The following is a 20,504-nucleotide window of genomic DNA, read 5'->3' on the forward strand; positions in this document are numbered from 1 at the left end:
TAATAGAGAGCCGCCAATTAAAGGCAAAACGTCTTTAAGCAGCCTCGTCGGGATGGGGTCCAAGAGACAGGTAGACGTGTTCGAAGTAGAAACCGTTGAAAATAATTGGTCACGGTTGATAGGAGAAAATCCCTCCAAATATACACCAGGGCATACAGCGGTTTCCAAGGCCATTCCACTTGAGGACAGATTGGCACTGGTTATGGGCAAGAGAATATTAATCTTGTCCCTACAAGCCGCCATGTTCCGGGCTCAGCAGATCCAGCCGGTGGACGACTCTCTGTCCTGGAGGTTTCCAGAAGATCCAGTGGATTCGGTGAAGGTGTCCCCTGTCAACTTTGAACTGCGGCAACCAGAGACTGGCAACCGCGTGGCTGTGCGGTGTGGGGAAAGCAGGATCCAGGTGGAAGTGAGCCAGGACTTGCTGGGCCTTGGCAAGCTGATCGACCCAGAGGACATCACACTCGGTGGCTGTTCCCCTACTGAGATCGACGACTGGGCTCATGTGCTGGTCTTTGAATACGAGCTGCACGACTGTGGCAGCCAACGAGTGGTGAGGGTTTTGCTCTTTAAATGCATTGCTGTTGTACTTTCATAGGCATGTTACTCAGTAGTTCTGTCTCTTTCTTAGATAACGGAGGATTACTTAATTTATGCCTTTACACTGATCTACGACCCCAAAGTGTCTGACGGGAGTCACATCACGAGGAGCCAGAGTGCCGTCATCGGAGTCGAGTGCCACTACACGAGATGATGACCGGCTGCAACGACGCCCTTGAGTTTACTGTGTAGACATTTACTTTGTGTCAAAGCAAACCGAAATAAACTTTTTAATTTCTCAGACCACTGGTTCTCGGCTCTATTCCTGAAACTCATGACTGAATGTCCCAACTCGATCACAACTCTGATGCTCCACAGAAAATGGGCTCTGAAAGGGACATTTGAAAATAAGTCTGTGCTCCTGTAAACAGTCCAACAAGACAGGTGCTGCGGTCAAAGTATCTCTTAATCTAATTTTCCTAACAACTTTTCCTCGAACATTATGTGGAAGAGTTCATAAGTAAAAGGTAAACTGTGGCGCTGTCCATGGTGAAAGTACACAACTCAACTTAAATGTGACCATGTGTCATTTATCCCAATGAGGCTGCTGAGAAGTTGTACCTTAATTGGAAACACTACTAGATGTGTCAAACGGGCTGTTTACCACAGTCAAAGTAGCTGTGGTTAAACCTTTAGAAGCCCAGTCCTGATCCAGAGGGGTTTGCCAACTACAAACTGATCCCTAATCTTTCTGCCTTGAGGAAGTTGTTAATCAGCTGTGACTTTCTCCAACAGTTTGAAGACTCAGTATTTTGTATAGCCCCAAAATTACAAATTTGCTTCAGGGCTTTACAATCTGTGCACATAGGACATCCCTATCCCAGGACCTCACATTGGATCAGGAAAAAGGATGGGAGCCAGAGCCTTCAAGCTCCTCCTATGGAACCAGCTTCCACCTTCAGTCAGGGAGACGGTCACCTCATTTAAGACTTTCCTCTTTGATGGTGCTTAAGATGTTTAGGATACATTTCTCTTCTCTATGGATGAATTTACATCTCCATTGCACATTACTATGTTCACGTGTCATAGGGTCCATTGGACCTAGCTGTGTCTGAAGCTGGTCCTGGGTCCTTCCTTGCCCCTGGCCTGGAGCTGGCCTTCCCAATGGCCCTGCCTGAAGGGCCTGGCCTCTTGAGGGATGTCCTGTGTACAGATTGTAAAGCCCTGAGGCAGATTGATGCCTCAGTCAGTGCGGTTACATGCAATCGAATTATTGGCTTCGTCGGACTGAAATCGAATTATCCGTTTCATGTAAACACCTTAGTCGGACTATGTGCGGTCCGATTAACACCCCTGGATAGCTCGGTCCGATCCAGTTGATAATTCGACTATCGCGGCATGTAACTCTGAATTCGATTCGGAACTGGACTTGCGCTTTGCGCATGCTCGAGATCCCGCCGCCTCTCCCCTCCTCCGTCGTGACCGTGAAGTCGAAAGAGACGATAAATTAAATTCTCCGCGACGGGCGCTTTCTCCGTTATCAACAACTCAGCCAATAGCGCCATTTGCATTCGCTGTACTCCTATTAACACCATGGAAGAATAGTAGAGGGATGTAGCTTCGCGCTCTCTGTTAGCCCTCGAAATGTTGTTGTTGGTAGTGGTGAAGAGGTCAAGCGGAAATGGCTGTATCACCACGAGTTGTAATGAAAACAGCGCCGCCTATCGTATCGGATATGACATGCTTTCAAAGGCCAATGATTCGAATTACTCACTGCCATGTATATTGGGATAACAGCAGATCCCCCAAAAGATAGCATAGTCCGACTAAAGCAAGATTCGAATTATACCATCATGTAAACGCACTGTGTGACACACATGGCCATTTCTTTGTTGTTCGTCATGGGCTCAGAAAACACACACACACACACAAACCATTTCAGTTTATTCAGATTATTTAAGGAACCAGCTCATCAATAATTTATATCAATATCACTTCATTAACCCACTCCGTGTACCAGACGAGACCCCCCCCCCCCCTCTCCCGCCTCATCTGCCCGGGGCTCAAACTCCACTCACCTTAATTTCACGAATAGTTTGTATTATTATACAATATGTACTGTCTTTTCTCATGAGATCCATCATCAGTATGAAGCGCTTTCTATTTGTTCTGCTGGTATTGTGTAGAAGTTCCACTGCAGCAGAGCGCCATCTGCTGGTCACAGATATACATCGGAGGTCGAGGTCATCTGACGATGGATTTTGACTTTCAAGATGAAAGAGAAGAACAATAGTTGTTGCAACTTCACCGCTAGAGGCCAGCAAATCCTAAACACTGAATCAAGCGGAAGACCTGCTCTTCTATCAATCTCTTCTCTCCTCATTCTCTGCCTCTATCTCTGCAGCCAAAAGCTCTTTCTACCTAACACAAAATCAGTCTTCCTTCTCTAACCCCCAAAAACTCTTCTCTATCTTTTCCAACCTCCTTGATCCCCCCTGTCCCCTCCTCCTTCCATGGCACTTCACACCGCCCTTTCCCACCTGGAGGGGAGGAACTGTTGTGTGCGAATGCTGGTTGTGGACTACAGCTCAGCGTTCAACACTATTGTTCCCGCCAAGCTCGACACCAAGCTCAGAGGTCTAGGCCTGCACTCTACCATGTGCAGCTGGATACTGGACTTCCTGTCGGGCCGCCGCCAGGTGGTGAGGATGGGCGGTACCACCTCAGAGCCGCTGACCCTCAACACGGGAGCCCCTCAGGGATGCGTGTTGAGCCCTCTCCTCTACTCCCTGTACACCCACGACTGCACGGCCATGCACAGCTCCAACGTCATCATCAAGTTTGCTGACGACACAACAGTGTTGGGGCTGATCACCGCCGACGACGAGACAGCCTATAGGGAGGAGGTTGGATCACTGGTACAGTGGTGCCAGGAGAACAGCCTCGTCCTCAACGTCAAGAAGACCAAGGAGCTGATCGTGGACTACAGGAAGCGGAGAGGAGAGCACACCCCATCTCCATAGACAGAGTTGCAGTAGAGAGGTCAGCAGCTTCAAGTTCCTCGGCGTGCACATCTCCGAGGACCTCACATGGACCACGCACACCACTCACGTGGTGAAAAGGGCCCAACAACGCCTGTATTTCCTTAGGCGACTGAGGAAATTCAACATGGCCCCCAGCATCCTCAGAACATTCTACACCAGTACCATCGAGAGTGTTCTGACAGGTTGCATCACCGTCTGGTACGGGAACTGCACCGCCCTGGAGCGTAGGGCACTACAGAGGGTGGTGCGGTCGGCACAGTACATCGTTGGAGGTGAGCTTCCCTCCATCCTGGACATATACACCAAGCGGTGCGTGGCCAGGGCCAAACGGATGATGAAAGACAATAACCACCCCGGCCACAAACTGTTCACCCTTCTACCGTCAGGCAGGCGATACCGCAGTATCAAGTGCCGCACAAACAGACTGAGGGACAGCTTCTTCAGTCAGGCCATCAGGCTGCTGAACAAGGACTGAGACCCTCATTAACACTATACACCAGAACATATTCTGTGAATATCTATGGCCATGGTGTATATTTTATTACATTGTTTATATATATATATTGTATATATATATTGTATGTATATACATATATATATATATATATAGTCTCAAAAAAGTGTATATTTTATTACATTGTTTTATATATATATATTGCCATGATGTATATTCTATTACATTGCTTTATATATATATTGTTAATACTTTCTTCTTTTTTTTGTGTGGATATTGTATAGTTTATTCTCATTCTTATTCTTTTTTTAGTCTGCTACTGCTGTCGGGTGTTTTGCACATAAGAATTTCACGAACCGATTATACTTGTATAAAAGGGGATGTGACAATAAAAAACTTGAAACTTGAAACTTGAAACCTTTTGCCAAGCCACTTTGTCGACTACTTTAAAAACAAGATAGACGACATACGCTCCTCCTTTACTAATCCATCTTCGATCACTTCACCAACACCAACTTCTTCTTCATCTCCCTCTCTTTCTTCTTTTACCCCCTTGTCTCCCAATCAAGTTCGATTCAAGTTCGATCGTGGAACGAGCTCCCCACTGACATCGGGACAGCAGAAAGTCTCTACAGCTTCCGCCGGAAAATAAAAACACATCTTTTCCAACTATATCTGGATTAAAACACAGATTAGCACTTCAGTGGCACTTAAATAGCTCTTATTATGGTACTTTTGTAGTTCGACTATGTTGAGGAAATGTTACTTTCTGTATACTTGTTGTTCTTGGTTTGTACTCTAGGTTGAATGCACTTATTGTAAGTCGATTTGGATAAAAGCGTCTGCTAAATGACATGTAATGTAATGTAATGAATCTTTAATTCAAGGCCTGTGCAGCTGTGAGATCTACACCTGTGCAAAGTGATCAAGCTAACGAGTCAGTGGGAGGAGCCACTGCCTATTTGAGCCTGCAGTGGCCGTGCTGGAGGAATCTGCATCCCCAATTCTGTGTCTGCAACAATGGGCTCCAGCCAGCTTCTTGTGTTGGGCGTTGTGCTCGTGTGCGTCAGCTTCAGTGCTGCTAGATTCCTCAGAACCAGAGCACCAAACTACCTGGGAGTTGGAGTTGAGCGGGCAGCAGCGCCTGAGAGGGCCCTCCAGGAAGTCTACTCAACAAGCCGCCATGTTCCGGGCTCAGCAGATCCAGCCGGTGGACGACTCTCTGTCCTGGAGGTTTCCGGAAGATCCAGTGGATTCGGTGAAGGTGTCCCCTGTCAACTTTGAACTGCGGAAACCAGAGACTGGCAACCGCGTGGCTGTGCGGTGTGGGAAAGCAGGATCCAGGTGGAAGTGAGCCAGGACTTGCTGGGCCTTGGCAAGCTGATCGACCAGAGGACATCACACTCGGTGGCTGTTCCCTACTGAGATCGACCACTGGGCTCATGTGCTGGTCTTTGAATACGAGCTGCACGACTGTGGCAGCCAACGAGTGGTGAGGGTTTTGCTCTTTAAATGCATTGCTGTTGTACTTTCACTGGAATGTTACTCAGTAGTTCTCTCTTTCTTAGATAACGGAGGATTACTTAATTTATGCCTTTACACTGATCTACGACCCCAAAGTGTCTGACGGGAGTCACATCACGAGGAGCCAGAGTGCCGTCATCGGAGTCGAGTGCCACTACACGAGATGATGACCGGCTGCAACGACGCCCTTGAGTTTACTGTGTAGACATTTACTTTGTGTCAAAGCAAACCGAAATAAATGTTTTAATTTCTCAGACCACTGGTTCTCGGCTCTATTCCTGAAACTCATGACTGAATGTCCCAACTCGGTCACAACTCTGATGCGCCACAGAAAATGGGCTCTGAAAGGGACATTTGAAAATAAGTCTGTGCTCCTGTAAACGGTCCAACAAGACAGGTGCTGCGGTCAAAGTATCTCTTAATCTAATTTTCCTAACTACTTTTCCTTGAACATTATGTGGAAGAGTTCATTAGTAAAAGGTAAACTGTGGCGCTGTGTCATGGTGAAAGTACACAACTCAACTTAAATGTGACCATGTGTCATTTATCCCAATGAGGCTGCTGAGAAGTTGTACCTTAATTGGAAACGCTCTACTAGATGTTATCAATGTGTCAAACGGGCTGTTTACCACAGTCCGTCAAAGTAGCTGTGGTTAAACCTTTAGAAGCCCAGTCCTGGTCCAGAGGGGTTTGCCAGCTACAAACTGATCCCTAATCTTTCTCCCTTGAGGAAGTTGTTAATCAGTTGTGAGATTCTCTAACAGTTTGAAGACTTAGTATTTTGTATAGCCCCAAAATTACAAATTTGCTTCAGGGCTTTACAATCTGTGCACATAGGACATCCCTATCCCAGGACCTCACATTGGATCAGGAAAAAGGATGGGAGCCAGAGCCTTCAAGCTCCTACGGAACCAGCTTCCACCTTCAGTCAGGGAGACGGTCACATTTAAGATTTAGGACTTTCCTCTTTGTTTAAGATTAGGATACATTTCTCTTTATGGATGAATTTACATCTCCATTGCACATTACTATGTTCGTGTCATAGGGTCCATTGGACCTAGCTGTCTGACGCTGGTCCTGGGTCCTTCCTTGCCCCTGGCCTGGAGCTGGCCTTCCCAATGGCCCTGCCTGAAGGGCCTGGCCTCTTGAGCGATGTCCTGTGTAGATTGTAAAGCCATGAGGCAGATTGTGGGCTTTACAAAACTGAATTCAAAGTCCTCTAAACTATGTAGAAAGTCACAACTGATAGCGACACTCAAGGATCCGAGCCAGGCAGGAACATTGATCAGTCTGTAGTGAGGCAACACCTCTGGATCAGGAGAGGGTGTTTATGGTTCAGATACTTTGAATGACTGGTAAATGGCACATTAAAGACAAATTGCTAACATCTAGTAGATAAGTGCCAATGAGGTAAAAACCTCTTTAAGCAGCCTCATTTGGATAAAATTCAACATGTCACATGGTCATTTTTGTTGTAGTGTCAACATAAAACAGTCCACAGTTGCCTTTTCCTAATAAACTCGAACTTATTTTCCAATGTCTTTCAGATCCTATCTTCTGTGGAGCATCAGAGCCTTTGTGTCTCGTCGGGATTCAGGAATAGAGCCGAGTAAACCAGTGGTCTGAGAAATTAAAAAGTTTATTTTGGTTTGCTTTGACACAAAGTAAATATCTACACAGTAAACTCAAGGGCGTCGTTGCAGCCGGTCATCATCTCGTGTAGTGGCACTCGACTCCGATGACGGCACTCTGGCTCCTCGTGATGTGACTCCCGTCAGACACTTTGGGCTCGTAGATCAGTGTAAAGGCATAAATTAAGTAATCCTCGGTCATCTAAGAAAGAGAGAGAACTACTGAGTAACATTCCAGTGAAAGTACAACAGCAATGCATTTAAAGAGCAAAACCCTCACCACTCGTTGGCTGCCACAGTCGTGCAGCTCGTATTCAAAGACCAGCACATGAGCCCAGTGGTCGATCTCAGTAGGGGAACAGCCACCGAGTGTGATGTCCTCTGGGTCGATCAGCTTGCCAAGGCCCAGCAAGTCCTGGCTCACTTCCACCTGGATCCTGCTTTCCCCACACCGCACAGCCACGCGGTTGCCAGCCTCTGGTTGCCGCAGTTCAAAGTTGACAGGGGACACATTCACCGAATCCACTGGATCTTCCGGAAACCTCCAGGACAGAGAGTCGTCCACCGGCTGGATCTGCTGAGCCCGGAACATGGCGGCTTGTTGAGTAGACTTCCTGGAGGGCCCTCTCTCAGGCGCTGCTGCTGCCCGCTCAACTCCAACTCCCAGGTAGTTTGGTGCTCTGGTTCTGAGGAATCTAGCAGCACTGAAGCTGACGCACACGAGCACAACGGCCAACACAAGAAGCTGGCTGGAGCCCATTGTTGCAGACACAGAACTGTGGATGCAGATTCCTCCAGCACGGCCACTGCAGGCTGAAATAGGCAGTGGCTCCTCCCACCGACTCGTTAGCTTGATCGCTTTGCAGAGGTGTAGATCTCACAGCTCCACAGGCCTTGAATTAAAGATTCATTACATTACATTACATGTCATTTAGCAGACGCTTTTATCCAAATCGACTTACAATAAGTGCATTCAACCTAGAGTACAAACCAAGAACAACAAGAATACAGAAAGTAACATTTCCTCAACATAGTCGAACTACAAAAGTACCATAATAAGAGCTATTTAAGTGCCACTGAAGTGCTAATCTGTGTTTTACTCCAGATATAGTTGGAAAAGATGTGTTTTTATTTTCCGGCGGAAGCTGTAGAGACTTTCTGCTGTCCCGATGTCAGTGGGGAGCTCGTTCCACGATCAAACTTAAATCGAACTTGATTGGGAGACAAGGGGGTAAAAGAAGAAAGAGAGGGAGATGAAGAAGGTGTTGGTGAAGTGATAGAAGATGGATTAGTAAAGGAGGAGCGTATGTCGTCTATCTTGTTTTTAAAGTAGTTCTACAAAGTGGCTTGGCAAAAGGTTGGAAGGAGGAGAGGGACAGGGGGGATCAAGGAGGTTGGAAAAGATAGAGAAGAGTTTTTTGGGTTAGAGAAGGAAGACTGATTTTGTGTTAGGTAGAAAGAGCTTTTGGCTGCAGAGATAGAGGCAGAGAATGAGGAGAGAAGAGATTGATAGAAGAGCAGGTCTTCCGCTTGATTCAGTGTTTAGGATTTGCTGGCCTCTAGCGGTGAAGTTGCAACAACTATTGTTCTTCTCTTTCATCTTGATCTTGAAAGTCCAAATCCATCGTCAGCTGACCTCGACCTCCGATGTATATCTGTGACCAGCAGATGGCGCTCTGCTGCAGTGGAACTTCTACACAATACCAGCAGAACAAATAGAAAGCGCTTCATACTGATGATGGATCTCATGAGAAAAGACGAGTACATATTGTATAATAATTAGTGCTGTGAAAAATAACGCGTTAACTCAGTTAATTAAATTACAGGTTTAACTAGTTTTTTGTTTTTTTACGCATTCAACGCATGCGCAGAATGAGCTTCCAATCCGTCTGTTGTTGGTCGTCTCGAACAAGCAGCATGTCATTCTGTCTCTACGTGTCGAGTTAACACGACTCCGATCTCCGTCTCCCCCCCCCCCCCCCCCCCCGTCAACAACTCCTCTCGGAGCTCTTGCCTGTCTTGAGAGCCCTGTAAATGTATATATGTGATTAATCATGATTAATCCACAGAAACCTGTGATTAACCTGATTAAAATGTTTAATCGTTTCACAGCCCTAATAATAATGCAAACTATTCGTGAAATTAAGGTGAGTGGAGTTTGAGCCCCGGGCAGATGAGGCGGGAAAGGGGGGGAGGGGGGGGGGGTTAATGATGTGATATTGATAGAAATTATTGATGAGCTGGTTCCTTAAAAAATCGGAATAAACTGTAATGGTTTGTGTGTGTGTGTGTGTGTGTGTGTGTGTGCGTGTGTGCGTAGGTGTGTGTGTGTGTGTGTGTGCGTGTTTGCTGAGCCCATGACGAACAACAAAGAAATGGCCATGTGAGTCACATAGAGGCATCAATCTGCCAATGGATTAGGGCAGGGCCGGAGTGGGGCCACTTTTCAGCCTGGGAATTTCAGGCTCAAGACCAGCCCACTTTTTTCATGGTATCGTGGAAATTGGATAAATGAAGCAACAGTTCAGCTCTTACTATCCTGTAGTTCTTTTATTAATACCATGGTCCAACAAATAATGTAACGGTTAAATACAACAATAATAATCCACTTAAAATGAGAAGTTCACAAAAAATATGCACATTAAAAAAGGCAGAAGGGCGTAGCAGGGGTGTCAGACTCAGATTTGGCAGTAGGCCAGATTTGTTGGAGTGAGACCTCATGGGGGCCGTCATTGGCATGGTCATTATCATTTTTCTGCATGAGTATTATATAGTGGTGATTTACTCCTTTACTACACCCACTTCTGAGCAAACAATGCATGTTGGTTCATCAAGTACTGTACTGCTCTTTCTTAGAATATATAACTTTAATTCATATAGTTTCCTCTGTTATCCTCTCTACATGTCCCTGTAGTCATGGCCTCCTCATTGCAAATGTTGGGCTCATCATTTTCAGCAGGAGACTCTTATCTGCTGCTCCGAAGCTACAAAGAAAAATTAAGAGTGATATTACTGCATACTTCAATATCAATATCAATAGTATATATCAATATTTGCATAATATTTGCAAAGTCTATGGATCGCCATATTTTGGGTGATATAAAAAGGCTAATATTTTAATTCAATTTAATATTTTGCTTGAGAATAGGTTGACAACGCTACAATGATATTAATCAAGGCTACAACGTTAGCCGAATAGTTATGTTGCTAATCATTAGGCCTTTGTCTCTCTTTACCAGTTGCCACTTGTGTTTGTCCTCTTGAAAATAAATCTGTAAGCTTGGCACATTTGGCAGCATCCTCCTCCAATGCCTTTTTTTTTTTCAACCTGGCTTTTTCAGCCCCTCCTGCCCTCTTCCTCCCTGACGCGTATCGTTGTGGTCGGGCCGGCCCAGCTATCCGTAGCTGAGAACACTTTTTGGAAAAGACGGCCAAGGACCGAACCAACTCTATTAGGAAGCGCTCCTCTCCCAAATTGAGTTGGTTGGTTCCATAATGGACTGAACCAACTCTATTATTTGGGAGGGGTGAACTTCCTCGCATGGTACAACCCATGCAGAGGCTGCGGTGTCAGAATGCGGAACGTGTTTAGCCCACTTTAAGAGAAGATGGACTAACGTGACAAATGTCAACAAATAAAATTCTCGACCGGCCCAGAAGTGAAGCGGCCCACCGGGAACTCTCCCGATTCTCCCGATTACCCACCCCGGGCCTGGATTAGGGTAAAACAAATTTTTCAAAATCTGCACATGTACACACACACACACACACACACACACACACACACACACACACACAGTAGTTAAATGTGCATGCTGGGATTAAACTATAATTCATCCAGGAAAATCCAAAACTGCAGTAAAGTATTTAGAATTCAAAAAAAGTTAAAAAAAACATGCTGACTAAAGCAGCATGAACAATTGCTTATCTGCTGAGAACACACACACACACACACACACACACACACACAGAGGGGCAGATCAGTGTGAGCTTGGATACGAGATGAATCAAGTCACACGTATGTGCGATGGAACAAGCTGCTAGACTTCACACAGTCTGCTCCCTTGCACCGCTGGAGATGGAAGTGTGTCTGCTTTCATCATTGTTATTATTGCTTGTTGCATTGTAATTAGTTTTGCTAATACCATTACGGCTTTTAATATCATTATTATTCTACTATATCGACTGTTGCTGTTCATTTTGTTAATCGTAACGTTTTCACCATGCCTGCTACTCTCATTATGTAAATAGTGTCTGTGTTCTGCCCCACATTGTCATGTGTTGCATTTGAGACGTTGAGTGGTCTAGAAGGCAATTGCCTTTTTTGGTTCTTAGATTTATCCCTCCTCTCTCACCGTAGTTAGTTCCCGTTTCATTTCCAACTGAAAGCACAAACTGCAGCTACGTTTCACCTTTACTGCTTGATAGCCTCTGAAGTTCAAAGTCTGTAAGTATCTATGTATGCAACTTGTAAATATCTGCTATGTGTCATTACTGTTATAATATAATACTGTGCTGTAGCAGTGGACGCTAATTAGCGTCTAGCTAATCGCGATTAGCTAGATGCTAATCGCGATTAGCATTTGTCATGTCAGGATTAGCTTGGACTCTTAAGTAGTCAGGATATTCATGTTGATGGATAGGGGTAATTTATGTCATGATGGCCTTGTGTTAATCATAATGTTGTTTATGCATATGTCTGTGGACAGTTTGTGAAGCTATGCTATGTTATGTCTCCACAGTTTTACAATATCAAAGATCAATACTAAAGACCCTAAAACTCAACTCTGGATTCATGAGTCTTCATTTTATGGATCTGCTGTTAGCTATCTGCTAAGCTAACCTAAAGAAGTAAGAGCAGAATAGTAAAAAGACTAATCAAAATGCCTATCAAACGAAAAGTGGATTAAGCACACTGCAGACCAGAGATACAGCTCAGTATAACCTTTACAAGTCATTATGGAGGAAAACAAAGTAGAAAACCTTCTGGGAGTTACATCTGATGAACAGTCTCAATACTCCTCCTGTTCCAAACGCTCAAACCAATCGAGCCGTTCTTCAACACACAGCTCTGCTGCCACCAAGGCAAGAGCTAAAGCAGAAGCTGCTCGGGTCAAAGCTTCGTATGCTCAGAGAGAAGCAGACATGTTAATAGAGCAGGCACGGATAGAAGCAGACATGTTAATAGAGCAGGCACGGATAGAAGCAGAAGAATTAAAAGTAAGAGCGGAACAGCAAAGAAGGAAAACTGAGCTACAGGCGAATCTACATGCACTGAAAATTCAGGGCGCCGCTGTAGCAGCTATCACAGAAGCTGAAATCCTTGAAGCAGCTTACGAGGAAAACGGTGGAGAACGACCAAGACAAAATGTGACAAATCTAGCTCCACATCCACCACCTCAACGCACCAAGGAATATGTGCAACAACATTCTCAGGACCATGGTCAGCAACAACACCAACTCACAAAACGAGAACCTCTTTCTCCATCAAAGCGCCAGCCAAATATGGACAACGATGATGCAGACAATCCGGGTCTCCAAATTGATAGTTTTGGTGGACTTCACGACCGCACATTCCAAGAATTACCAGCATAACACCAGAGCATGAGTCCAACCATCATTCAGCGTAGCCACGCACGCCCTCTGAAGTTCCTCCAAGAAGAACGTGGACCCCTCCAGACTCACATTACACTGTCAGAAGGTACAGACCAGGTCATGCCCTCCAGAGCAACTCCGTATGTTCAATCAGATATAGCTGATTTAGCCAGGTACCTGATTCGCAAAGAAATAGTGAGTTCTGGACTTGTAAAATTTGACGATAGACCAGAGAACTATTGGACATGGAAAGCCTCTTTTGTCAACTCCATGAGTGACCTGAACCTTACCGCCAGAGAAGAGTTGGATTTACTAACCAAATGGCTTGGACCACAGTCTGCAGAGCAAGCAAAACGTATCCGTGCAGTCAACATTAATAATGCTAGCTCAGGCCTCCAAATGATCTGGCAGAGATTGGAAGAATGCTACGGTTCAGCTGAAATGATTGAACATGCTCTCTTAACAAAGTTAGAGGAGTTTCCTAAGATTTCAAACAAAGATAATGAGAAGCTGAGGGAGCTAGGGGACCTGTTGCTAGAACTGGAGGCAGCTAGGAAAGATGGGTTCTTACCTGGACTCTCTTACCTCAACACACCCCGTGGAGTCAACCCCATCGCACAGAAGCTCCCCTATAACCTTGTAGAGAAATGGATCTCAGTTGGCTCTAAATACAAAAATGATTATCAGGTCCAATATCCTCCTTTTAGTGTGTTTGTAAAGTTCATTTGCGACCAGGCAAAGATCAGAAATGACCCCAGCTTTGCTGAACTTACCATGGGTGGTTCCACGAGGACAGATACATCTCTGAAAAACATAAAACCATCTGTGTTCACCCGGAAAACGGAAGTTTCCTCAGAGGGTGAAGCCAAGCACAACAACATGGAGAGACAGTTTGAGGATCCAGACAGACGGTGTCCATTACATAATAAGCCCCATCCTCTAAGAAAATGTCGTGGGTTTCGCAACAAGACAATAGAAGACAGAAAAGCTTACCTGAAAGAGAAACGTATCTGTTTCAAGTGTTGTGCTTCAACAAGTCACTTCGCCAAGGACTGCGAGGAAGCGGTGCACTGCAAAGAGTGCAATAGCAGCAGACACCCATCTGCACTCCACCCTGGGCCAATGTTATGGGAACCAGTGAGCAATGCTCTTAAGGAAGATCAAAGCGGGGAGCAACAGGAAGATGAGACCCCAGAGGTTATGTCAAAATGCACAGAAGTCTGCGGGGACTCCATCAGCGCACGATCATGTTCCAAAATATGCTTGGTCAAGGTCTACCCTGCAGGTCAAAGAGAGAAAGCTGTTAAAGTCTACGCTGTCCTCGATGAACAGAGTAACAGGTCCTTGGCAAAGACAGAGCTCTTCGACCGTCTTGACATTAGAGCAGGTGCTGCACCATACATCCTTAAAACATGCTCAGGGGTTATGGAAACATCAGGACGACGCGCAACTAAACTCATAGTTGAGTCCATGGATGGCAACGTACAGATTCCTCTCCCCACACTCATAGAGTGTGACATGATGCCTGACGACCGTTCGGAGATCCCCTCCCCAGAGATAGCACATTATTATCCCCACCTCAAGCCGGTAGCGGATAAAATCCCAGCTATTGATCCTGATACAGCCATTCTCCTTCTCCTTGGCAGAGACCTACTACGGGTACACAAGGTGCGAAAACAGTACAATGGACCCAACAATGCACCGTATGCTCAACAACTGGACCTTGGGTGGGTTATTGTTGGAGAAGTATGTCTCAGTGGAGCCCACAAACCCAACAGTATCAACGTCTACAAGACCAATATACTACATAATGGGCGCACATCTTTCTTTAGTCCATGTGCTAGTGGTATCCATGTAAAAGAGAAAGTTAACAAGAGGACGTCAAGTCAGAGCAATCAAATCTTCAAAGACACAGAGCTCCTGGAGGATGACAATCTTGGAAGCAAAGTTTTTGACAGGACAAAAGAGGATGAGAAAATGGCATTGTCCATTGAAGATAAAGCCTTCCTGGAGATTATGGACAAACATGTCTTCATGAATGATGCAAACACCTGGGTGGCCCCCTTACCATTCCGTTACCCGAGGCCCCGTCTCCCAAATAATAGAGGTCAAGCAGCCAAACGTCTCTCTTCTCTATGTCGCACCCTGGAAAGAAAGCCAGGAGTGAAAAAACAATACTTTGACTTCATGCAGAAGATCTTCGAGTCAGGCCAGGCAGAGCTAGCTCCATTATTGAAGAAGAACCAAGAGTGCTGGTACCTTCCAGCATTTGGCGTCTACCACCCTCAGAAGCCAGATCAAATACGGGTGGTGTTTGATTCGAGTGCCAAGCACGAAGGCATCTCTCTCAACGAAATCCTTTTGAAGGGACCAGATTTGAATAACACTCTTCTTGGAGTACTCATCCGTTTCCGCAAGGAACCTATTGCAGTCATAGCAGACATTCAACAGATGTTCTATTGTTTCACAGTCTGTGAGAACCATCGTGACTTCTTACGGTTCTTGTGGTTTGAAGGTAACGACTTCACAAAACCAGTGACCGAGTACCGAATGACAGTACATGTGTTCGGCAACAGCCCTTCACCATCTGTGGCCATCTATGGGTTAAGACGTGCAGCGCAAGAAGGACACAAAGAACATGGTACAGATGCTAAGCAGTTCGTCATGAGGAACTTTTATGTGGATGATGGGCTAGCCTCATTTCCCACTGAGGATGAAGCCATCAGTGTTCTGAAAAGAACAAAAGAGATGCTAGCTGAGTCAAGCATCATGCTGCATAAAATAGCATCCAACAGCAGCAGCATTATGGACGCTTTCCCATCTGAAGATCGTGCCAAATGTTTTAAGGATCTAGACCTGTCATCTGATCCTCTGCCTCACCAACACAGTTTAGGTCTCAGATGGGATATGCAAACTGACAGCTTCTCCTTCTGCGTGTCCGATAAGGAAAAGCCATTCACTAGGAGGGGCATACTATCAACGGTCAACAGTCTCTATGATCCCTTAGGGTTCGTAGCACCAATCACAATTCAAGGGAAGGCACTTGTCAGAGACATCTCTAAAGAAGAGTATGATTGGGACACACAACTCCCAGCAGAGAAAGAAATCCAGTGGAATGCCTGGAAAGATTCCCTCATGGAACTAAAGCATATTCAGATTCAGAGGACCTACATTCCTGTTTCGTTGCTCGCTACAGCACACAGAGAAATATGTGTTTTCTCAGATGCATCAACGATGGCTATATCAGCTGTAGCTTACCTCAGGGCAGTCGATACAGAAGGACACAGACATGTTGGGTTCATTATGGGTAGATCCAAGCTGGCTCCACGTCCTGCACATACCATACCTCGTTTGGAACTGTGTGCGGCTGTATTGGCAACAGAGATGGCAGACCTGATAATGGATGAAATTGATGTGGAGATCCAAACAGTAAAATTCTACACGGACAGCAAGATTGTATTGGGCTACATTCATAATGCAACCAGGAACTTCTACGTCTATGTGGCTAACAGAGTGACACGAATCAGGAAGTCCTCTCACCCAAGCCAGTGGCACTACATCAGAACCAACCATAATCCTGCAGATCATGGATCTAGGTCTGTCCCTGCTAATCTTCTGAAAGACACCAACTGGTTTTCCGGTCCATCTTTTCTGACAAGACCGGAAAAGGACGAGTTGCCATGTCCAGATGTATTTGATCTTCTATATCCAGAGACTGACGTAGAGGTGCGCCCTCTAGTTTCAACCTATGCCACAAATGCAACAAGTGGACTTCTCGGCTCCCATCGGTTTGGAAGATTCTCCAGTTGGAAATCCCTTATCCGTGCAATAGCTAGGCTCATCCAAAAAGCCAGAGCCTTCTCTGTAACTTCACCTCAATGTAGCCAGGAAAAGGATGAACTCCTTCAAGCAAGACTCATAATTATGAAAAATGTACAACACAACCTCTTCAAAGAAGAAGTAAAAAACATCTCAAAGGGGGACAAAGTCTCAATGCGCAGTCCGCTCATTTATCTGGACCCCATTATTGATGACAGTGGTTTGCTGAGAGTTGGAGGTCGAACATCTTTGGCAGACATGTCCTGGGAAGAAAAGCATCCAATCATCCTTCCCAAGAGCCATCACGTCTCTACCCTGCTGGTAAGACACTACCACCAACAAGTTGCTCACCAAGGTCGGCATTTCACTGAAGGAGCAATTCGAACCGCCGGATTGTGGATAAGAGGAAGCAAGGGATTGGTGTCAAGTGTGATACATAAATGCGTCACCTGCAAAAGGTTAAGAGGAAAGCTAGAAGAACAAAAAATGTCTGACCTACCTTTGGATAGACTCACTTTGGATCCCCCATTTACCAATGTTGGTCTTGACGTTTTCGGACCTTGGACTATAACATCACGTAGGACCAGAGGCGGCCATGCAGAAGCCAAACGATGGGCAGTCATGTTCACCTGTCTGAGTACACGTGCGGTGCACATCGAAGTCATTGAGAATATGACAACATCCAGCTTCATTAACGCTTTGAGGAGATTCACTGCTATCAGAGGTCCTGTGAGACTATTGCGTTCAGATAGGGGAACAAATTTCATTGGAGCTTGCAAAGAACTGCAGATTAACTCAGAAGATCTAGAGTTGAAAGCTCACCTGCGAGACAAAAGCTGCACCTGGATATTTAATCCGCCACACTCTTCTCACATGGGGGGTGTGTGGGAAAGGATGATCGGTGTTGCACGTCGCATTTTAGATGCGATGTTGTTGAAAGAGAACTGTCATCTATCACATGAAGTACTTGTGACACTAATGACTGAAGTCATGGCAATAATGAACGCGAGACCTCTAGTTCCAGTGACTTCTGATCCTGAGATGCCAGCGGTTTTAACGCCCGCAATGCTGCTTACACAGAAGACTGAGGCAGTATCTGCTCCGTCAGGGAAAATGGATCTCAAAGATCTCTATACCAAGCAGTGGAGACAAGTCCAAAGCCTTGCTGAAACCTTCTGGAGACGCTGGAAGCAAGAATATTTGGTGACCCTCCAGTCTCGCAAGAAGTGGCAGTCAGAAAGACCAAATCTACAAGTTGGAGATGTGGTACTTTTCAAAGACACTCAAGTTAAGAGAAATGAGTGGCCAACGGGAGTTATTGTCCAAACCACTCCCAGTCGCGATGGCAGAGTTCGAAAAGTAAATGTCAGGATCATCAAAGAAGGCACCCCTAAGGTGTATTCAAGACCTGTCTCAGAAGTTGTCCTGCTCCTCAGTGAGGGGACATAGTGGTATTATAAAATACCAAACGGGGAGTGTTCTGCCCCACATTGTCATGTGTTGCATTTGAGACGTTGAGTGGTCTAGAAGGCAATTGCCTTTTTTGGTTCTTAGATTTATCCCTCCTCTCTCACCGTAGTTAGTTCCCGTTTCATTTCCAACTGAAAGCACAAACTGCAGCTACGTTTCACCTTTACTGCTTGATAGCCTCTGAAGTTCAAAGTCTGTAAGTATCTATGTATGCAACTTGTAAATATCTGCTATGTGTCATTACTGTTATAATATAATACTGTGCTGTAGCAGTGGACGCTAATCGCGATTAGCATTTGTCATGTCAGGATTAGCTTGGACTCTTAAGTAGTCAGGATATTCATGTTGATGGATAGGGGTAATTTATGTCATGATGGCCTTGTGTTAATCATAATGTTGTTTATGCATATGTCTGTGGACAGTTTGTGAAGCTATGCTATGTTATGTCTCCACAGTTTTACAATATCAAAGATCAATACTAAAGACCCTAAAACTCAACTCTGGATTCATGAGTCTTCATTTTATGGATCTGCTGTTAGCTATCTGCTAAGCTAACCTAAAGAAGTAAGAGCAGAATAGTCTGTCATGTGCTTTGAATGTGTTGTAACTCTGTCATGTTATTTATTTTGTACACATGACATCTATTGTACTTCTGTTGATCCTCCTCTGTTGCTCTCCTAAAGGTTGCTTCCTTTTCTCTCCCCATTAAAAGAATTTTCCGGGGAATTTTTTCTTGAACCGTTTGAGGTCCTAGGACAGAGGATGTTGGAGCTATTCAAAATGAATTAAATTAAAGAACAACAGCCTTTAGGCCTCAGAGTGCTGTTGGTGTGATTGACAGGTCACATTATGTGGTACCAGGCAGTACAAATCTTCACTGATCCGATCATTTAGAGTCCCCACTAAAAGTAGAGATTAAAAAATATATATTTAAATCACAAAACAACATATTATTTTCCTTTGGAAGTCATGAACTGGTGACAAACTAACTCTAGATGTCAAAAAAACATGATGTATGAAAAGGCTACTCTTTTCAACCTGACATCCTACATGTCACACAGACGTCACCTTGTCCTTTGCTGCAAAGAACATTTTTCACAAATGTGTGATCTCCAATGAAATCCGTTCGTTCCAGAAGAAATTAAAAAAGATAATTTGATATTTCATTGTATAGACAACCCCTTAATCTGTAAAGTAACCATTAACTATTATTATAGTTACTCTGAGTGAGAAATGTAATGGAATAGAAGTACAAACATTAAATAAATATCTCAATATGTTAACAGCACTTGAATACATGTTCTTAGTTACTCTGACCACTTGATTGATTTGTCGTTTCTCTTCCCTTGTAAACATATATTGGTCTGTCCTAATTAGTAAGGCCTGTGCAGCTGTGAGATCTACACCTGTGCAAAGCAATCAAGCTAACGAGTCAGTGGGAGGAGCCACTGCCTATTTGAGCCTGCAGTGGCCGTGCTGGAGGAATCTGCATCCCCAGTTCTGTGTCTGCAACAATGGGCTCCAGCCAGCTTCTTGTGTTGGGCGTTGTGCTCGTGTGCGTCAGCTTCAGTGCTGCTAGATTCCTCAGAACCAGAGCACCAAACTACCTGGGAGTTGGAGTTGAGCGGGCAGCAGCAGCGCCTGAGAGAGGGCCCTCCAGGAAGTCTACTCAACAAGCCGCCATGTTCCGGGCTCAGCAGATCCAGCCGGTGGACGACTCTCTGTCCTGGAGGTTTCCAGAAGACCCAGTGGATTCGGTGAAGGTGTCCCCTGTCAACTTTGAACTGCGGAAACCAGAGACTGGCAACCGCGTGGCTGTGCGGTGTGGGGAAAGCAGGATCCAGGTGGAAGTGAGCCAGGACTTGCTGGGCCTTGGCAAGCTGATCGACCCAGAGGACATCACACTCGGTGGCTGTTCCCCTACTGAGATCGACCACTGGGCTCATGTGCTGGTCTTTGAATACGAGCTGCACGACTGTGGCAGCCAACGAGTGGTGAGGGTTTTGCTCTTTCAATGCATTGCTGTTGTACTTTCAGTGGAATGTTACTCAGTAGTTCTCTCTCTTTCTTAGATAACCGAGGATGATTTAATTTATGCCTTTACACTGATCTACGACCCCAAAGTGTATGACGGGAGTCACATCACGAGGAGCCAGAGTGCCGTCATCGGAGTCGAGTGCCACTACACGAGATGATGACCGGCTGCATCGACGTTGACTGTCAAAGCAAACCCAAATAAACTTTTTATTTTCTCAGACCACTGGTTTACTCGGCTCTATTCGTGAAACGCATGACTGAATGTCCCAACTCGATCAGACTCTGATGCGCCACAGAAGATGGGATCTGAAAGGGACATTTGAAAATAAGTCTCTGCGCTTGTAAACTGGTGCTGTGGTCAAAGTATCTCTTAATGTCACTTCCAAACTA

At 45.3% G+C, this 20,504-nt stretch overlaps 3 protein-coding genes across 4 annotated transcripts; 2 read left to right on the forward strand and 1 right to left on the reverse strand.

Moving 5' to 3' along the window:
• Positions 1-7,215: 7,215 nt before the first annotated feature.
• On the reverse strand, positions 7,216-7,953 carry LOC130211305 (zona pellucida sperm-binding protein 3-like). The gene is made up of 2 exons (XM_056442045.1): positions 7,474-7,953; positions 7,216-7,395 (listed from the first exon to the last, which is right to left on the reverse strand). Exons 1-2 carry the CDS (start codon positions 7,951-7,953, stop codon positions 7,273-7,275), a joined length of 603 nt encoding a protein of 200 aa, XP_056298020.1. The 3' UTR covers positions 7,216-7,272.
• A 3,504-nt stretch (positions 7,954-11,457) lies between these two features.
• LOC130211261 (uncharacterized) lies at positions 11,458-18,575 on the forward strand. Of its 2 annotated transcripts, none has more exons than XR_008834978.1 (2): positions 11,458-18,273; positions 18,533-18,575. XR_008834978.1 is itself a non-coding variant. In XM_056441998.1 (2 exons), the coding sequence occupies exon 2, from the start codon at positions 12,798-12,800 to the stop codon at positions 18,054-18,056; it is 5,259 nt and encodes a 1,752-aa protein (XP_056297973.1). In that variant the 5' UTR covers positions 11,458-11,640; positions 11,936-12,797; the 3' UTR covers positions 18,057-18,575. The 2 variants fall into 2 exon arrangements, 1 of the variants encoding a protein (XP_056297973.1); XM_056441998.1 differs by having other exon boundaries at positions 11,458-11,640; positions 11,936-18,575.
• Positions 18,576-19,626: 1,051 nt separating this feature from the next.
• LOC130211300 (zona pellucida sperm-binding protein 3-like) lies at positions 19,627-20,297 on the forward strand. Its single transcript, XM_056442039.1, has 2 exons — positions 19,627-20,071; positions 20,150-20,297. Exons 1-2 carry the CDS (start codon positions 19,760-19,762, stop codon positions 20,270-20,272), a joined length of 435 nt encoding a protein of 144 aa, XP_056298014.1. The 5' UTR covers positions 19,627-19,759; the 3' UTR covers positions 20,273-20,297.
• Positions 20,298-20,504: the final 207 nt, after the last annotated feature.

The sequence above is a fragment of the Pseudoliparis swirei genome, chromosome 20 (assembly GCF_029220125.1).
Source record: "Pseudoliparis swirei isolate HS2019 ecotype Mariana Trench chromosome 20, NWPU_hadal_v1, whole genome shotgun sequence".
Taxonomy (NCBI): domain Eukaryota; kingdom Metazoa; phylum Chordata; class Actinopteri; order Perciformes; family Liparidae; genus Pseudoliparis; species Pseudoliparis swirei.

Coding starts and splice junctions, on each gene's coding strand:
- LOC130211305 (XM_056442045.1), bottom strand. CDS start 7,953: ATGGGCTCCAGCCAGCTTCTTGTGTTGGCCGTTGTGCTCGTGTGCGTC. Junction 7,396..7,473: donor ACTGTGGCAGCCAACGAGTG/GTGAGGGTTTTG, acceptor TCTCTTTCTTAG/ATGACCGAGGATTACTTAAT.
- LOC130211261 (XM_056441998.1), top strand. CDS start 12,798: ATGAGTCCAACCATCATTCAGCGTAGCCACGCACGCCCTCTGAAGTTC.
- LOC130211300 (XM_056442039.1), top strand. CDS start 19,760: ATGTTCCGGGCTCAGCAGATCCAGCCGGTGGACGACTCTCTGTCCTGG. Junction 20,072..20,149: donor ACTGTGGCAGCCAACGAGTG/GTGAGGGTTTTG, acceptor TCTCTTTCTTAG/ATAACCGAGGATGATTTAAT.